General features: G+C 41.6%; 1 protein-coding gene across 1 annotated transcript in view; it reads right to left on the bottom strand.

Annotated features, from left to right (window-relative positions):
- cerk (ceramide kinase) overlaps nucleotides 1–18,376 on the bottom strand; it is a 51,367-nt gene extending 32,991 nt beyond the window's left edge. Inside the window, exons 1-3 of the mRNA XM_085436965.1 lie at nucleotides 18,164–18,376; nucleotides 2,035–2,163; nucleotides 531–653 (exon numbers count right to left, since the gene is read on the bottom strand). Coding sequence (XP_085293091.1) covers nucleotides 531–653; nucleotides 2,035–2,163; nucleotides 18,164–18,302 — 391 coding nt within the window. The 5' untranslated portion in view covers nucleotides 18,303–18,376. The remainder of the gene's footprint in view (nucleotides 1–530; nucleotides 654–2,034; nucleotides 2,164–18,163) is intronic.
- Between the last annotated feature and the right edge of the window lie 62 nt (nucleotides 18,377–18,438).

Raw genomic sequence — 18,438 nt, 5'->3', positions numbered from 1 at the left:
CTGGTGCAATAAGATGTACGTTTTACGTCCAATGGATGCACGATCTGATTAGTCGACTAATCACAAAAATAATCTGTGACTAGTCGACTATCAAAATAATCGTTTGTGGCAGCCCTATTTCTAAATTAAAATTCAAAAATCATTAGTCACAGGCTAACACTTACAGACAGACAACCATTCGCCCTCACAACTATAGGGAATTTAGAGTTTCCAGTTAACCTATCATAACTAACTGCATGTCTTTGGACTATGTGAGGAAGCCGGAGTACCTGGAGAGAACCCACTCAAACATGGGGAGAAGAACTCCACACAGAAAGACCCCTGATGGTGGAACTGAACTCAGGACCTTCTTGCTGTGAGGCAACAGTGCTAACCACCGTGCCAACCTTCTAATACACAGTTTCCAGTAAGAGTGGACCTTAATGACCGCGTGCACTTAGCTAAAATACAACTTTCATGGTGCGTCGGGTCAGTACATCAAGTACAAAGTACAAACCCATATCTTTTACAGAACATCAGATGACACATACTGAGTAGTGACAGCTGCTCATTTGTAACTTGGACCCACTCCTCGCAGAGTGCCTGGTTGTCACAGTGAAAGGTGACCTCACTACACCGCCACTGGTGCTGTTGTGTCCTTCGCACATAGGAAACTGTAAAGAAACAAAACAGAACACTCCAGAGACCACTTATCAACAAAAATCAGAGACGAAAGATGCTTTTATCATTCCCATAGACCATCTTATCAGACAAATGCCTCCAAATGTGCTAAACAAAGCCTCTGATAATGTCTTCTTTTCACATCATTTTGCCTTGCTTAAAGTCATAATCATAAAATACCCAGATCGCTTGTGACCTATAGTTTATTTAGTAGGCAGGTATTTTTAACAATTCCTACTTTTGTCATTTACCATATTACCTGGCTTTGGCACAGTGGGGGCTTGCCCTGAGAATAAACCTGGGCTTTATCCTTAACACACAGATTATTCAGATATGCGCTTATGTCAGAAATAGAATAGAATAGAATAATCCTTTAAAATGAAAGAAATGAAATAGAAATGAAAGCATGAAGAAATTAGTTTCCTAAATGAAACAGGGCTGTGCTCATAATCAGACACACACACAAAGTAGAGACAGAGTCCCATAATATCCTGCTAGGAACATTACTGAAATATTTACATTAAGAAGGAAAAATTCACTCACTAAGCACTTTGACAGCAGATTCACTCGCTAAGCATTTCAAAGTGAAATTATCACACTAAGCATTTTCTTCATCAGATAGAAAAGTTAACTTTTCAGGAAAGTTGTGCTGTCCAAATCGCTAACCGTACCTCGTACTCACCATGGGGTATGCAAAGAGACGCTCAGAGTGGGTGCAAAATTATCCTTTAATATGTTACATAATCAGGATGTAAGTGATGGGGTGCGTCTTTGAAGCCAAGTTTCCACAGACTGTGGAAATGCAGTCGTGTCAGACTCGACGCACTTCATTGCCAGTAAACGCTCACATTAGTGAGGTAATTTTTAACATTTGGCTGCGATACATAATGTAAATCCGATCTTGTTTGGATATAATCTAATGGCTCCAAATCAAGCATTAGCCCCAAAGTCGCTGGCATGCTGCCATCTTAGACCCAGTCTGCTAAGCTGTGAGGGACTCTCTTGTTAATGCATTACTTTCTGACTATGGAGCTGTCTACAGGCTTATTCCCAGTGTCACATCACTTGCGACTTGTGGCACTAAACACAGCCTCTTGGCACGCTTAACCAAAGTGCAACTGCAATGTAGCATTAACATACTACAGGAAATTCAAGGCGACATTGATATAGACTGGCCTCAGGTTCAGTTGTTGGAAGAAGCAACAGAGGTTAAAGTGGCTACTTTATCAGTTTAGTTTTTACTTTAATAAGACTGAGACATAGGATAGATACTGATGCGGGTTTTTAAAGACAAAAATGCTACATTTTTTACTTTGGGCTTTGCATAACTTTTATAAAACTAGTGATAATGAAATGCTTCTGTAAATGTCATACCTGTGAATGCATAGGGATACAGCTGTTTTGTCTTTTTTTGATGTTTCCCAGTCTGTGCAGCGTCTTGGTCATCGTCTTCTGTCTTGCGGACAGCAACTATTTCACACACCTCAACAGAATAGCTGTGTACTGAAATGACATGAAATGGCTCTTTTAGTTCACTCCATTCCACAATGACCAAAGCACACAAAACTATACACAAAAGCATTCGTGATGCATGCTGTAATCTATAAATCTCCAGTAATCGGTATCTTTTTTTTTCTTCATATGGACAATAGATCCTGAAACTAAGTGGTCTGTGGAAGGGGTCACTCTGAGCCAAGCTGACAAAGAATAATCATTCAACTGCAATTCCCCTCTACACCGTTGAGAATGTGGCACATCGATATTTTAGTTTTATTCTCCACTCCCTTTATTGTTGCTCTTATCAGCCCCGTTTACCGATGTAACATGCAGGTGTTTTGTCAGAAAGCCATGATAAGCCTATTGTATGCTCCCTGCCCAGCACCAAGCAACTGAAGTTAGTAGCTGGTTAAGAAATTAGAGCATTTAGCAGCTAAACAGCCAGATGTATCCAAATGGCTAACTGGGAATATCTGGAAACAGCAGCATTTCCCTTACTGGCTTCTTGAGGCTGTCTCACCAAGCCTCAAGTGGCCAATCCCAATCTGCACTGAAACATAGCATGAAGTCCACACTGCAAACCGTGGTCCCCATGTGAGTCACAAACGAAGACCTCATTGTTCAGCAACTTGTGACTGACAAGTTGGAAGTCAACAAGCATGCAGCCTCATGTTGTGTCTCATTATATATATAAAAAAAACAAAGATGGACAAAACAACAAGCCTCAGCCTGAACATCCATAACAGGACCCCACCAAGCAACGAGCATGCCACAGGTGCCACGTCTGTCCTCTGATGATCAGAAATTAGAACAAAGAATGTAACCGTTTCTGTCTCCTCGAAGAAATTCTAGTTTGTTTGATGTAAATGTCCTGTATATTCACTCAAATTTAGAGGAGAAACAAACACATCAGCGCATTTGGTATCTATAGCAAATTGCGTCATTTATGAAAAATGCATAGGACTGCACTTTTATATTACTCACTCATTTAAATTACCTCAGGCAGTAAGACCTGAGGTTGTGCATCCTGGGTTTGAGTTACATTTTGTCAGAAGACTAATTTTTGGTAACCACATTAGCATTCCATTCAATCTCCAGGTACATCATGGATACACCTTGCAAAGCAGGTTCATTATCCATTGCCAGCATTAGCTGATAATACTGCGATTCAACTCGTCTTATTCCACTGTGGAAATGAACAAAGTGCTTGAGTCAATAACCCGAGTCATCTTTTATCCTCTCTATAAACTGGTGGAGACTAAAACAGACTTAAAAGGGGAGTGAATAAGCATGCTGGATAAATCACTCTGTATACTTGCTAATTTTTCTCTTTATTTCCAAGTACAGAAATGTTTTCAGATGTAAGCCTGATAACTTGTAATCATACATCAGTGGGTTGTTTTCATTTCCCACTGCAAAAATAAATAAACAAATAAATCAGTAAGCTTAGATTTCCCTCTAAAATGTCAAAACTGTTGGATACTGTATCCAAATTCAGAACAGCAGCCTGGAATTCATTTCACAAGGAGCAAAATGAATGGGAATAACACTGTCATGTCCCAAGAGGTTGTGAGTGTTTGGGAAGAAAATACATCCCTTTGTTAATGTCCCCCATAAGCGTGAGAATGAGGTTTAACAAAATTTTCTGAGCACAGTGTGACCTGGTACCTCCTGGCAGTAACAAGACGGGGCAGCTCAGCTGACTTGAAGGGCTCCTAAGTGACATTAAAGAACCCTGCGTTGAAAAGTGGATTTGTTGGTAATGCATTCATCCATCTTCACATCCTTACTAATGTGAACACACTTATGTGACAGACAATGCAATATAATCCTTAAAAATCATTTTAAGAAGGTGGAACCCAGTGCTGGGAATTTGATGCCTAAATATTGCCAGGCCTGACGAGACAAATTTCCCTTTGAACCATTTCATTATTTAAATATTCAAATCCCGAGCATGGCTACTAACAGAACAAATTCAGCTGTGCACTTTTGTACTATGGAAGGACAATATTACTTGTATTGTTTTTAAGTGACCTGTTCAACTGCGTCACATACAGGCATTCCAGTCTCTCCTACAAATTTATTCAGCTGATATGGTGAAATGGATGGGAGGGAAGCATGACATATTATTTCTCCCCTGGGAGTCTGAGGGAATAGGATTTCATTTCTTTTTCAAATAAAGATGATACGCCATGCAGGCATGAATAACTTTATGGCCATCGATATTCACACTTTGACAAATAGGAAGAAGAGTTATGGCCATGTGGGTAATGGCTTTATTTCAGGAAAAAAAACTATTTGAAAAATAGCACCTAGTTCTCCTGCCAAACTGATTGTTGGTATTGAATTAAAATACATAATGAATTTCTAAAAGTTTTATATTCCATTTTTAAACTGTTAAACTGGAGCTCTGGCCTGTACGCCAAAATTCGTTTGGTTGTCCATGTATCATACAAATCAACCACTAGATTTACAATTTTCAATTCAAAGCTTTCAGTTCACATAAGCAGAAATTTCAACACAATATATTCAGATCAGAACGTGCTAGAAAATTTGGATGTTTTTACATAAACTATATGGACAAAAGTAATTGGCCACCGACACACTGCAGTTTTAGGAGCTGCTATACCATGATGGTCCCGGTGCAGTTTTTGTGCTGATCTGAATGTCGGAGGTGGTTTGGAACTCTGCAGTTATTGAGCCAGCAGAGCATTGGTTTAAGCACCATGTACCTCAGCGGCCACACTCTGTGACTGGTGATGATGATGATGATAGTGATAATAACATAAGGCAAAGATAAACAGCTGTAACAGGTTCCAGATAATTCATTGTGAAATTCTGAATTTGCACTTTGTTTTATATCTCAGTACCAATCTTGTGCCTGAATTGTGTCTAAAACTCTGAGAAATATAATCAGAAAAATCTTATCTTGTATTTTACACATTTACATACGTATCATCCTAAGCTCCCAGGCCTGAATCCAAAACAAAACATTAAACATATGATATCTTCAAAGAAGTAGGCAAATCAATTCCCCCAAAGGCACCCCCCGCCAAAACCCCCCAACAACCACACTCATGATACTATCTTTTCACAGTGCATCCGTAAAATATTCACAGTGTTTTACTTGTTCCACATTTTGTCATGTTGCCACCGTATTCTAGATTCATTGGATCAAATTCATTTTCACCCTAAAAATTCTACACACAATACCCCAGAGTGAGAGGGAAAAGTGAAAGAAAACAGGTTCGCTGAAATCTATGCAAATTTATTTAAAATACAAAACAAAAATACAACATATACATGAGCATTCACAGCCGTTGCCACACAAAACAGTCAGGGTGTTCCTCTGAACCACTTGGTCAAATTAACACAAGAAACAAACAAAACCGACACCCTAGTGAACCTAGTTGGGGAAGAAACTGGAAACAATGGCTAGCATTCCCGAATTCTAACACTGCTCTAATAACCCTGGCACATACACACATCCTCAGATATGCACACACAAGGACACAATAATCACTTCACCACATACACAGAGCACATACCCCCACATAAATTCTCCACTTTTTAGCTCAGTGCGGTCCCTAAGCTACATGCTAAGCCCTCGGCCATACAAGGCAGATCCTCTCTGCTCTGACATACTTTTCTTTGTGCTTGAAAAGAATCTTGGCACTGGCAGCCATGTGTGTGCTGCCTATTCATACCACAGGGCTCAGTGTGCTACAGCAAACCGAAGAGGTCTGCTATCTGCAAAAAGTCAGCTTTTCAGGAACTGGAGGGAAAAGGGTCTTTTTTTTTGCCCAATAACTAGAAATCCTGCACACGAAGGAGAGAATTCAGATGTTTGTTTTCATTGCTACACTGATACCTAAGAACTCTGAAAGGGAATATTAATGTTCCTGCAGCCTTTTATTTAATCACTTTGAACATTTGTAAAGCTAATTACTGACATCTGTCAGTTACTTTTGCCATGCTTGGATGGTTGTTAAGTGACTCTTGGAGCTTCCTTGACCTTTTGCCCATTTTTTTAAAAACCTGCCCAGTGGCAGAATTGTTTGTCCCTGATCACATGTTAAAGGTCTTGACCTGTTCCGAGTTTCCCTTGAACTCCTAAAAGCTAGACAGTATATCGTGACACAGTGTATACAGGTTGAATGCTGATTGGTAGAAAAGCAGATTCATCTAGAAAAAGAGGAAGAATGCTAAAACAATAAGGAACAAAGAAGCACGAATAAGGACGATGTTGACTGGTTTTTAACACTCTCTTTGTGTGTTTACGTACAGAGTTCTCTTTTCTGCTGTTAGAACCAAATAAACAAACTTAACCTGATGTACCTGTCGACTGAGCTCTGTCTGTTTCTATTTGGTTTTAACTTGGTTTAGTCCTCCTTCCACCGAGAAATCGACATGATCATACTTTTGTACTATGTGCATTTTGCTAGCCAACTGTAAATAAGCTCTTAGGTATTTGCTCAGGCTTCTTTTTCCCAACAAGGGAGCGGGCAGCTTAACTGGCATGGGATCAAGGCCAAGTTCAAAGACACACTCACATGCAGTGTGGATCAGGAGAAACATAATGAGCAGTTCTCCAACCCTGCCATCTAACTCTGAACCTCAAACCCTGGCAATGGCAGTGCGCTGCTTTGCCCCAAGTGTGCGTGTAATCCCCGGCTCAGGCACCGTTAGTGCCTTTCTCTACTGAGCCAGAAACATTCATATCCTCAGGGCCTCGGCTGCCACTAGTTTCCACTCAACCCACGTGAGATGAATTAACACCTGCGATGCAAAAGGGAACACTATTAAAAGGCAAGACCAGTCTGAAGACTTTTTACACCATCCCTGAAGTTGTCAGACAGGATTGTATACTAAATGTTATGTGGATTTTTTGAACTTGTAACTCTGTTATAAGACTTCTAGCAGATTTGATCAGTTTACCCAAAGAGCGGTTATTCACTCTGAAAAAAGTTCAAAAACAAAAACAGATTTTTCATGTGACTGCTTGAGTCACATCATAACAGTCCGGATTCCCCCGAATGGAAACCACTTTGGTCAACACCATCACCCTACAGTCTCTCTCATGCTCGTTCCAATTATTTAGGCTTTTTTTTTTCCCCCACCAGGAAGTAAAACTCTTAATCCAGACACTTCTTTTAATACACTTTCACATACCAATGCATGCTTTGGTTTTAAATCGGACAAGGCAGGTTTCTCATGCTTCTGTCCACACCCTTCTGCAGTGAAGACAACAATTACACAAGCACGAACATTGCTTGTGTAACTGTTGCATTCATAAGCTATGGTTTTAATTCCCATGCCTAGAAAAATCTAGGTAGTTGCAAGAACTGGCTGATGACGTATGGTAAATGGACAGGTATTTGCACAGCGCTTTTTCTACTCAAGCTGACTTCTCAAAACACTTCCTATTACAAGTCTTACTAAGTCACACACATATGCATTGGGTTTTTTTCTAGATGGATCAGGAGCAACCTGTGATTTAGTATCTTGCACATGGTATGGACCGGTAGGACAGGATCAATCGACTGACCTTGCAATTGGTAGATCATCCTCACTCGACTGCTCCCGTCTCTCTACCAGCCGAAAAGTGCTTGGTAGTCCCTCTCTTTCCCCTTCGTCACGTAGTGATGTGTACGACACCCCAAACTTTGTGACTTCATGTATACAAATTTGATACTGTAAATGCACTTATGCACTTAAATCCGTGACTTATTTTATTAGAATCTCCACTTCCTTAATAGTAAGATGGATTACTATATAAATAGGCCCAAGTGTGGGTAAAATAGTGTCTTTTCCACCCACGACTATCACCCAGGTGCAGGATTTTGTTAGCGTGTTTGTCAAAAAGAGCACGGATTACTGCAGTCATTTCTTTAAGTGTGTCATATTTGAAGAAGAACACGGCAATGAAGTGCAAAGTCAATGAAGTGGCCCTTCAGGTACCTTGAAAGGTAGATATTCAGCAGCACTTGACGAGGATTGAGAGCCACAGGTCTTAGCAATACTAATTTCCTTTGGTAATGGAACAAAAAGGATCTTTTGTAAATTTAATGGAGTTTAGGAGGTCAGTTAAACTTCATTCCTTTGGTAAATACTTTCAACCATTTAACTCAAGAGCACAGTTCTGAAGAAAAGCTATTGTTCATTTTGGCACACTTTGAAAAAGGTAAGGCAGAATTGTGCCTTTTGGCTTTTTCTTTTTGGAATTCTGAACAGTACAATATGGCAACTACTCATGCAAGCATTTCGCCATCTTGCCTGGAAAAAAGGCCCCAAAATGAGCTGCAACAAATCAGTCAATGAATGTCCGATTCTATGGTCCTGCTGTCTTTATTGTCAGGATTTGATTTGTCATAAAGGATAGCATTTTTGATTTAAGACTGATGTCCAGTCAATCAAATTTCACAGGTAAAATGTTTAATTAAGACATTTTGGTACTTTAATCCTTAATGAAAACAGCTGCAAGTTTCAGTCCTACACACTTCATAGACAAGGCTATGATGGCTCCCTCTTTGAGAATCTCTTTGCTCACAAAGGTCAAGACAAGACTACTTCCTGTTGGGAAAAGTCACAAGTTCTCCAAGCCCAGGGGTCGAGCCGGGTGTCAAAGACGCTTTCTGACCAAACAGTTACAGAGACTTCCTTAAGGTTTGCAGCCACTGCTGTGTTACTCTGAGAACTATACACCTTTTATTTTTGCTGCTAGCATTCAACAGTGACGAAGCACGTGAGCTGGCTAACACAGCTCCATAACAAGCTGGAGGGTGTGATAATTGGAGCGCTGCACTCTGTGTGTTTTAAAGTTTTCAGGTCTAACCAATACAGGATTTTTAAGAGCAATACTAATAATAAAGATGTCGCTAACATCTGCTCTATATATATATAATTATTTATTTACTTATTTATTTACGCTTCGCCCATCATATCAGCAACCAGCTGATCATATCACTTCGTTCCAAACAAAGTGCTCACTGACAAACTATACAACAAATGATTCACATGGTTATCTCTTCTTTATTTTACTTCCACTTATTGGCTGTTGTAAATGCCTCTACGGGGGGAAAATAGTTATATAAGCTGATAATATTATCACACTCATAAACAGGTTGGACTCTAGAATAACAGAGTTTCAAAAGGAGCTACATGAATTTAGGCTAGTGGCTGAAAATGCCCTTTTTGTTTTTCTTAAATTAAATAACCTTTCTTTGCCGGTAGCCATTTTTGATCGTAACACATAAATACAGCAACAGCCTATGTATACAAGAGCCACTAACTTTATATGGGCCATCTTGGACAGACTGCAGCTCTTTGTGCTGGTAGTGATTGCCTCCAACAGCTCAACTATTGGATCCTTTGTGCCTCCATTGCCAAAATGTGCCGGTCCAAATGTGGGAAACCAATGAACCAAACCCATTCAGATCCCCTTTGACAGCAGTGATCTTACGTCCTTGTATTCATATTTCACTTGCCAAAGCAAGTTGACAGATATTCTTGCAAAATTTATGTCACTCTGATGCTCCTGAATCAAACATGCAATTCCTCTTTTGAAGGGAAGTGCAATAAAGCCTGGACTTTACTCTGTCCATTTCTGTCCGTTTTATCACTTCTTGCGGCTGTCTGTGGTTTACACAGCTAATGTGAAATCCCTTCTGTGACATCTCTGCTTATGTTTCCACTGCACTAGTCACCATATACTGGTCTCACTGCTATGTTCCTCTTGTATTCGAAATTACCTACCTTGATGTAGGAGCAAAAATAATATGCGTGTGGGATTTCCTCCAAATGTTCCAAACTATGAAAAAAATGTGTTTACTTACTTAGGTACCCAATTTCATTTTAATTCATGGGCTAAACACTGCTTTAGTTTATTGGAGTAGGCTACAACTGAAAATATTTTGCCTAGAAACCTTTAAAGTCCCCTCAAAAATTCTCAAGTATTATAGCTCACAAAAGTCAGTGTTTTATAGTCCACATTTAATATACCCACCATTTATAAAACAAATGCTAAACAGCCAGGATAGTCTGAAGTAAGGTGAGTGCAATTTCTCAATATTATGTCTCATTTATCCACACTGATCGCAAAGAAATACTATAGAATAGAATAGAATAGCCTTTATTGTCATTGTACAGAGTACAACGAAATTGGAGTGCCATTCCCTTGGTGCAAGTTTCAATAATAAATATAAATGTAAAATATAAAAAGTACAAAAAAAAAAACAATCGTAAGTACTCAAACAATAGTATGTACAGTATATACAGGATAGCAGCATTAATATAATGACAGTATGAATAGCAGCATAATATAATGACAGTGACGGTATGGAATAGGTTCAATTGTTTTTGTGCTTATTTACTACGGTGATAGCTCTGGGAAAGAAGCTATCCCTGAATCTGTTTGTCCTGGTTTTATGTGACCTGTACCGTCGGCCTGACGGTAATAGTTCAAACAGTTGGTTGCTGGGGTGAGAGTGGTCCTTGATGATATTGCCATATATAATCCCTGATCAAAGAAGGTCAGCATAAGGTCGTGCTGCCTTAATTTGGTGTGGTCTCTTAGTAACATGGCTGCAAATGTGACAATTCAAACCCCTGCTAAAGTTTGGACAACAGCTCTTAAGATTTGATCAGTGTGTAACAACAAAAAGTGTGAAATACAGTGAAATGCACAAAACAGTCCTAATCTCTCACTTCCACAATTTGCAAAGCCATCCAGCAGGCCAGACACTTCTGGTAATATGCCTGACACACATGCGATACAGTGAGGTGTATTAAATGTTAGTGTGAAGCACTGCTGCTGGGCTTTAATAGGCATTCCTGTGGCGCAACATAATCCTTTTTCTCCCGAGACTTGCAGCTACTTTAGCGGCAGCACCTTTAATTCAGATTGAACTGATAAAAACCAGTTCGATCAGCAAGGAGCTGCGTCTCTACAGGTGCATGTGTGAGGCTCGTGATCCATCCAGCTCATCCTGCTTCCCTAAAGCAAGATGGCATCCTGCTCGACTGGATTCCGCTGAACACACCGGTCTCCTACACAGTCAACGCAACGTCTGAAATCCTTGTCACACCCCAGCTGTTTTTCACTCGGGCGTTGAAGTGACGCCACCCCGGACATTTTCTCCTCAGCCCCCCTCAATTCGAGTTGTGAAATACACGACAGATTTAGACACGGCTCCTCTGAATTTTGATCTTGAGTCGGCGAACCCTATGCGTTCGTGCACGTCCACGGGAGACTTCGCTTGTGTTTATGATATCTCCGAGAATACGGCGCGTGCCCTTGCCTCCTTTCAGTCCTCTGACAACAATGAGTTGTCATCATATTCATATTCTGCTGCTGTTCTCGGCACCCCTCCCTTTACACATTGGTTCACTATGTAATCCCTTTATTTATAGTGTGGTGTGGCACTGACAGTGTGTTAGAGGACAAGCCAGTGCAAGCTTAAGGAAATGCTTAGGTGTTCCCTCCTGTTTGTATTGTTTCTATGTTATTCCGTTTTCTGCTTCGATCCCGAGCCTTCCTAGTCACATGTGTTTGCAAAAGATGAGACAAGATTTAGCTGAGTGTGTGAAAGTTACCAAAACTGTTGCTGATATTACAAAGCTTTCAAATAGCTTGGTGCTATCAGTGCCACATCATCATGCAGCTTTACTGCGTGATTAGCTTTTCCTCCTGTTGACCCAAAGCTCAGGTGAACAGAGCAATCACCGTAATGACAGATCCTGCATTGCTGCTGTCAGTGATGCAGTGTAAACCTGCGCAGTTTACCCAATCTCCAGCTGTCGCTTTCTGGCAGTGTTTATTTCTCTGTATCTCTCCCCCTCCCTCCCTCTGCAGCCGTCTCTCAGCATACAGACAGGGCTGTGCATTGAGCACCAGCTTTAGATTACAAAGCGCAGATCTGCCTGGGTACACATGGCAGTGAGCTGTCAAACAAGACGTGGATTTCTCCCAGGCACAATGGGTTTGTTAAGCCAATGCTTAGGTAAACAGATGGAGAGGAAAGGACAACCAAGGTGGAAGATGTAACAGGAGAAGAGTGGTGCCAGTGATGCTGCTAGTTCTCTACTATGCTAAAAAGTCACAGTCTATGATTTCAATATTTATGTTCACTGCAGCTCCGGTTGCTGCTTTTGGAGACATGCGTACGGCACTGCTGATCAGGTCGCACCCCCCACTTTGGCCAGGTGGAATGATATACAGTGGGGCAAAAAAGTATTTAGTCAGCCACCGATTGTGCAAGTTCCCCCACTTAAAATGATGACAGAGGTCAGTAATTTGCACCAGAGGTACACTTCAACTGTGAGAGACAGAATGTGAAAAAAAAATCCATGAATCCACATGGTAGGATTTGTAAAGAATTTATTCGTAAATCAGGGTGGAAAATAAGTATTTGGTCAATAACAAAAATACAACTCAATACTTTGTAACATAACCTTTGTTGGCAATAACAGAGGTCAAACGTTTACTATAGGTCTTTACCAGGTTTGCACACACAGTAGCTGGTATTTTGGCCCATTCCTCCATGCAGATCTTCTCGAGAGCAGTGATGTTTTGGGGCTGTCGCCGAGCAACACGGACTTTCAACTCCCGCCACAGATTTTCTATGGGGTTGAGGTCTGGAGACTGGCTAGGCCACTCCAGGACTTTCAAATGCTTCTTACGGAGCCACTCCTTTGTTGCCCGGGCGGTGTGTTTTGGATCATTGTCATGTTGGAAGACCCAGCCTCGTTTCATCTTCAAAGTTCTCACTGATGGAAGGAGGTTTTGGCTCAAAATCTCACGATACATGGCCCCATTCATTCTGTCCTTAACACGGATCAGTCGTCCTGTCCCCTTGGCAGAAAAACAGCCCCATAGCATGATGTTTCCACCCCCATGCTTCACAGTAGGTATGGTGTTCTTGGGATGCAACTCAGTATTCTTCTTCCTCCAAACACGACGAGTTGAGTTTATACCAAAAAGTTCTACTTTGGTTTCATCTGACCACATGACATTCTCCCAATCCTCTGCTGTATCATCCATGTGCTCTCTGGCAAACTTCAGACGGGCCTGGACATGCACTGGCTTCAGCAGAGGAACACGTCTGGCACTGCAGGATTTGATTCCCTGCCGTCGTAGTGTGTTACTGATGGTGACCTTTGTTACTTTGGTCCCAGCTCTCTGCAGGTCATTCACCAGGTGCCCCCGTGTGGTTCTGGGATCTTTGCTCACCGTTCTCATGATCATTTTGACCCCACGGGATGAGATCTTGCGTGGAGCCCCAGATCGAGGGAGATTATCAGTGGTCTTGTATGTCTTCCATTTTCTGATGATTGCTCCCACAGTTGATTTTTTCACACCAAGCTGCTTGCCTATTGTAGATTCACTCTTCCCAGTCTGGTGCAGGTCTACAATACTTTTCCTGGTGTCCTTCGAAAGCTCTTTGGTCTTGGCCATGGCGGAGTTTGGAGTCTGACTGTTTGAGGCTGTAGACAGGTGTCTTTTATACAGATGATGAGTTCAAACAGGTGCCATTCATACAGGTAACGAGTGGGGGACAGAAAAGCTTCTTACAGAAGACGTTACAGGTCTGTGAGAGCCAGAGATTTTCCTTGTTTGAGGTGACCAAATACTTATTTTCCACCCTGATTTATGAATAAATTCTTTACAAATCCTACCATGTGAATTCATGGATTTTTTTTTCACATTCTGTCTCTCACAGTTGAAGTGCACCTCTGGTGCAAATTACTGACCTCTGTCATCATTTTAAGTGGGGGAACTTGCACAATCGGTGGCTGACTAAATACTTTTTTGCCCCACTGTACTAATGGATGGTCACGGCATGTGGTGCAGACATTCATATTACAAAAAGATTGATACCTAAAGGTCTCCGCCCCACCTTGTCATCTAGTGTAACCAACAGGTGTAAATCCATCCATAATTATTTATTAGATGGATTGGTACCAGCTTCCAGTTTGGATTCGGGAAACAGACACTATCTCTACTTTTAAGATGTGGCTTAAAACTTTCCTTTTTGCTAAAGCATAGAGTTAGGGCTGGACCAGGTGACCCTGAATCTTCCCTTACTTATGCAGCAATAGGTGTAGGCTGCTGGGGGATTCCCATGATGCATCGAGTATTTCTTCTTCAGTCACCTTTCTCATTCACCTCTCTGCATTGAATCATATTTGTTATTAGTCACAGCATGTCTTTTATCTCGTCTTCCTTCTTTCACCCCAACCGGTTGCAGCAGATGGCCGCCCCTCCCTGAACCTGGTTCTGCCGTAGGTTTCTTCCTGTTAAAAGGGAGTTTTTCCTTCCCACTGTCACCAACGTGCTTGCTCATAGGGGGTCATATGATTGTTGAGTTTTTCTCTATATGTATTATTGTAAAATTGAAATTGAGTCCAGCCTGGGGTCTTTTCTGTGTAGGTTTTTCACGTTCTCCTCATATCTGCAGTGGTTTTCCCCGGATACTCCGGCTTCCTCCCACAGTCCAAAGACGTGGAATTAGCAGGGTTAAGTTCATTTGTAAATTCTAAAAACCGTGAATGTTCCTGTGAATGGCCTCTGTGTTAGCCCTGCCGCAGGTTAGTGATCTATCCAGGATGTTCCCTGGATAGGGTAAAAAGCATGGTTGGGCTTTGAAAGCCTTAATTTATAAATCCAGAGACTTTTGGATTGCCATTTATGTCACCCACAGGATGGACTATAATAGCTAAAGTACAAAATTTCAACTTTTGACCAAATACCAACAGATATACACACACCGACTTTGCTCGTCAATGTTCTGAACCAACAGATTGTGACAATGGTAAACATTATCTCAATGATAACATGGTTCCCTTGTCATAAGCCATTTTCATCCACATTCTGCACAATGTTAAGATGTTTCTCCCAAGTAGCGCACAACATCCACTCCTCCACCTCACTACTCTGATAAAAAAATAATAATTTGGTTAGCTGAGCTGAGGAAGCTGCCTACGTAGATCAGGAGCAGGTCGGAGACACCAGTGACTATGGAAGACAGACTATTACCTGAGCTTTTCTCACCTCTGTGCATCCCTGCATTACGTGGACTTTGTACTGGCAGGTTAAACACAGTTTACTGTCTGATCTGAATATGTCAGGCTTACGTCCTAATGTGCACCTTTGTTGCGCAATGTCTAGAAAAGTGCAGGGCTCTGCTGATTGCGTGACAAGGCACTATATCACTATTTCTGTCTTTTCAGAACCCTTTGCGACCGAGTTGTAGTCCTGTCTGACTAATGGACAAAAATCAGCCTAGGTTTGCTTTGTCTCTTAACTTTGTTTTAGGCCGATTTTCGATACTTTCAATATTGATAAAAGTGAAGCCCTGCACGCCGGGTGTCTATGCAGCGCTGACATATGGGAAAGCAAAAATCTAAACCTCCCCCTCTGGCAGGGAGAGACATTCAGGCTTAGAGGGCCTGAGGAAGTATTGCTTGCTAAGCATAGTAATTTGGAGGGAAGGGGAAGCACTCTCTAAAGCATATGCCATGATTTATTCACGACTTTCCTCTGATCTGAATTGCATCAGAGCAGTGACTCAACCATTATGTGGACAGAGCATTTACTCCAAGGCTCAGAGGCCATCTCAGTGACTGGCTTTTGTTTGTCTGCGTCTGTATCTGTGTGCAGTTTACATCTGGAAGCTCTGTTTTAAACAAATTCACATATAAGGTCAAGTGGTAACATCATTATTATCACGTTAACACAATTTATGGTTTCGGGTGTCAACTTCATCTTCTGGAAAATCTTCTATGGGCGGAGATGGAATATACAAGCTGGGGAGGATCTGTCAAACTTGAGTCATGCTGAATCATTTTTGACTATGATGTTTTTTTCTGTCTCTGTCGCGCAACAGATTCCCAGAAATGCCTAGCTTGGTTCCAGTTAGGAGTTACAAAAGCTAAATTGACGGTGATGAAGAAAAATGCTGCTACTGTGACCTGACTGAGTTCATCTGGAATATCCCTACTGTGAAAGACAACCACAAGTGCGATAGGGAAAAGTGTGGAATGTTTATGACAGTTAGGTCACTGGCGATAGCACAGAAACTGAGCACTTGTTTACGTGAGGGAAAATTCCAGCCACCATCCTTTTCTTCATTAAAGTCACTGATTAACCACACTGTACTGGCTGTACTTGTGATAATCGCACTCCACAGAAGTGTTATATGTTGAACCCACTGGCAAAGTGTCCTTGCTTGCTTCCCAACTCCACAATAAAGCTGACCTGCTCTTGTCACAGAGATCACTAGGGGGTGGGAGAGGGATTTTGATGTAGTTACACTGAGCATAGACTCAATAAATGGAAGTCTTTATGGCAGGTTATTATAGGGCGCTTGATACCACTTTGAGGAAGGTCAATGGGCAGGTTTAAATTTAAAGTGTGCGGAGCCAGCTGTAATCACTCTACTCGATCGTGGTACAGTAATTGCAGACCAGGGAGCTCATCTCGATGAACAAACATTAGCCTCTGGAGGTTATCTGAGGGTCCGGATTAAGTGGAAGTTGTCTGATGCGACGATGGGAAAGGGCGGAAAAAATAAAATAAAATTGGGAGCCCTGCTTGATAACCACAGCAACGAGAAGTGAATGCACATGCCATTAATCCAGTAAATTAATCTCGACCACAGTACACCAGCTGGGTGTAAAACCATAAAAGATAAATATGTTAGGTAATCAAAACTGGGAGAAAGAGAAATGAGAAAGCCATCCAGGCAAAAGCAAGGAACTATGGACGGACAGTCGTAAGCTAGAAAAGAAACAGACGCTTCTAGGTTGCAAAAAACATCACTGCAACTACAACTATTTGTCAGGAAGTGTGTGAAATTGTCAACTACGCAGCAAATGTTGTTGTTGTTTTTTTGTTTTTTAAAAATGGTGAAACCAGTTCATAGTTTTGAAAACGAAGATTTTTGGTTTTCTCATTTACTGAACTATTCATATCATGTGTGTATTGCAAGCAGCAACACATCCTGAAAGTGATAAAACCTGCAGTTCTACTAGTGGCCACTTGGACTCCAAGACAGCGAGTCGATTCCCATAAAGCTCCTTATTAAAATCCCCAACAGCTTGTACATAAAAATAAATTTGGTCTTTGAGTTTAAAATGCCAATCTGTAGACTTCTTCAAGGTATTCACGCAAGCTTGGTGTGGGTAGAAGGCCATCTTTTTATGGCATGCATACAGCTGAAACAGCAGTATGTGGTTATGTAGATCTGCTTACAACTGCAGTACTTAATAGAACAATGCTTGGGTTAAACTTGTAAACAAGCAGCAGACTTCTGGTTTGGACAGCCTGGAGTTACAGTAAAGTGGATATAGTGAGGGTAGAACTCAATCCCGGCTCTGACTTCTTCTTTTCCTCTTGCCTGCTCAAACTCGCCAGGTTATACTGACCAAGCTTAATGTGTTTTCTAAACGAGCTGACACCGTGAACGTTTTCAAAGAACTCACCGGACCATTTCATGACTGAATTAATGAATGAAGTGCTTCCTGGAGGGGGGCATGTCAAATAACAGTGAACCCATAACAGTGAACCCATAACAGTGAACCCATAACAGTGAACCCATAACAGTGAACCCTGCAGGCTGCACATTAGAAACACCGGCTGCTAACGACCTGCGACTTAAAAAACCCAACAAGAACAATAAACCCCCCACACCTGTGTGACCTGCACCTGTCAGTGAACGGAGCTGAACTACCACAGCTTCATATCCTGATTGAGGCTTTCTCAACATGTGCCTACTCTGATCAGGAGCCCAAACAGCTGCTGCAGTTTTTTTCTTTTTGCATATATAACAATGGTTTCATGTCCTGAAGGCAAATAGTGGATGAACATATAGGCAAATATGCTGCGCTCTAAAATACCATTCACATTCACGTTTCCACTTTGCCATGTTAAATGAATACTGATGTGTTTAGCCGGTGTCTATTTCGTCAGTTTCCCCCATGAAACCTACACTTATGTCACACTTACCTGAGTCACAAGTCCCCGAGCATGGTTTTCTACTTTTCTCAACCGGTTTCCACGCCAAAACACTGCGACCGAGAACTACTTCTACCTGCCTGTGCTTCTGAAAGAGCTGCGATGACAGTAACGTGACTTGTTTCTCCATATTACCGATCCTAGGTGTCACTCGTTACGCCGCTGGATGCTCCTCATTGCAACTTTATTATCGCCCGCGCGTGCCAAGTGTCTGCGCTGTTTGCAGTGGTTACGCCGGTCGGCCTGAGCCGTCAGGGAAAAGGAGG

Source organism: Copadichromis virginalis, linkage group LG17, assembly GCF_057382275.1.
Source record: "Copadichromis virginalis isolate Kocher_CV1m ecotype Utaka linkage group LG17, C_Virginalis_male_GT1.1, whole genome shotgun sequence".
Classification (NCBI taxonomy): Eukaryota; Metazoa; Chordata; class Actinopteri; order Cichliformes; family Cichlidae; genus Copadichromis; species Copadichromis virginalis.
This window is presented reverse-complemented; position numbering and strand designations above follow the sequence as displayed.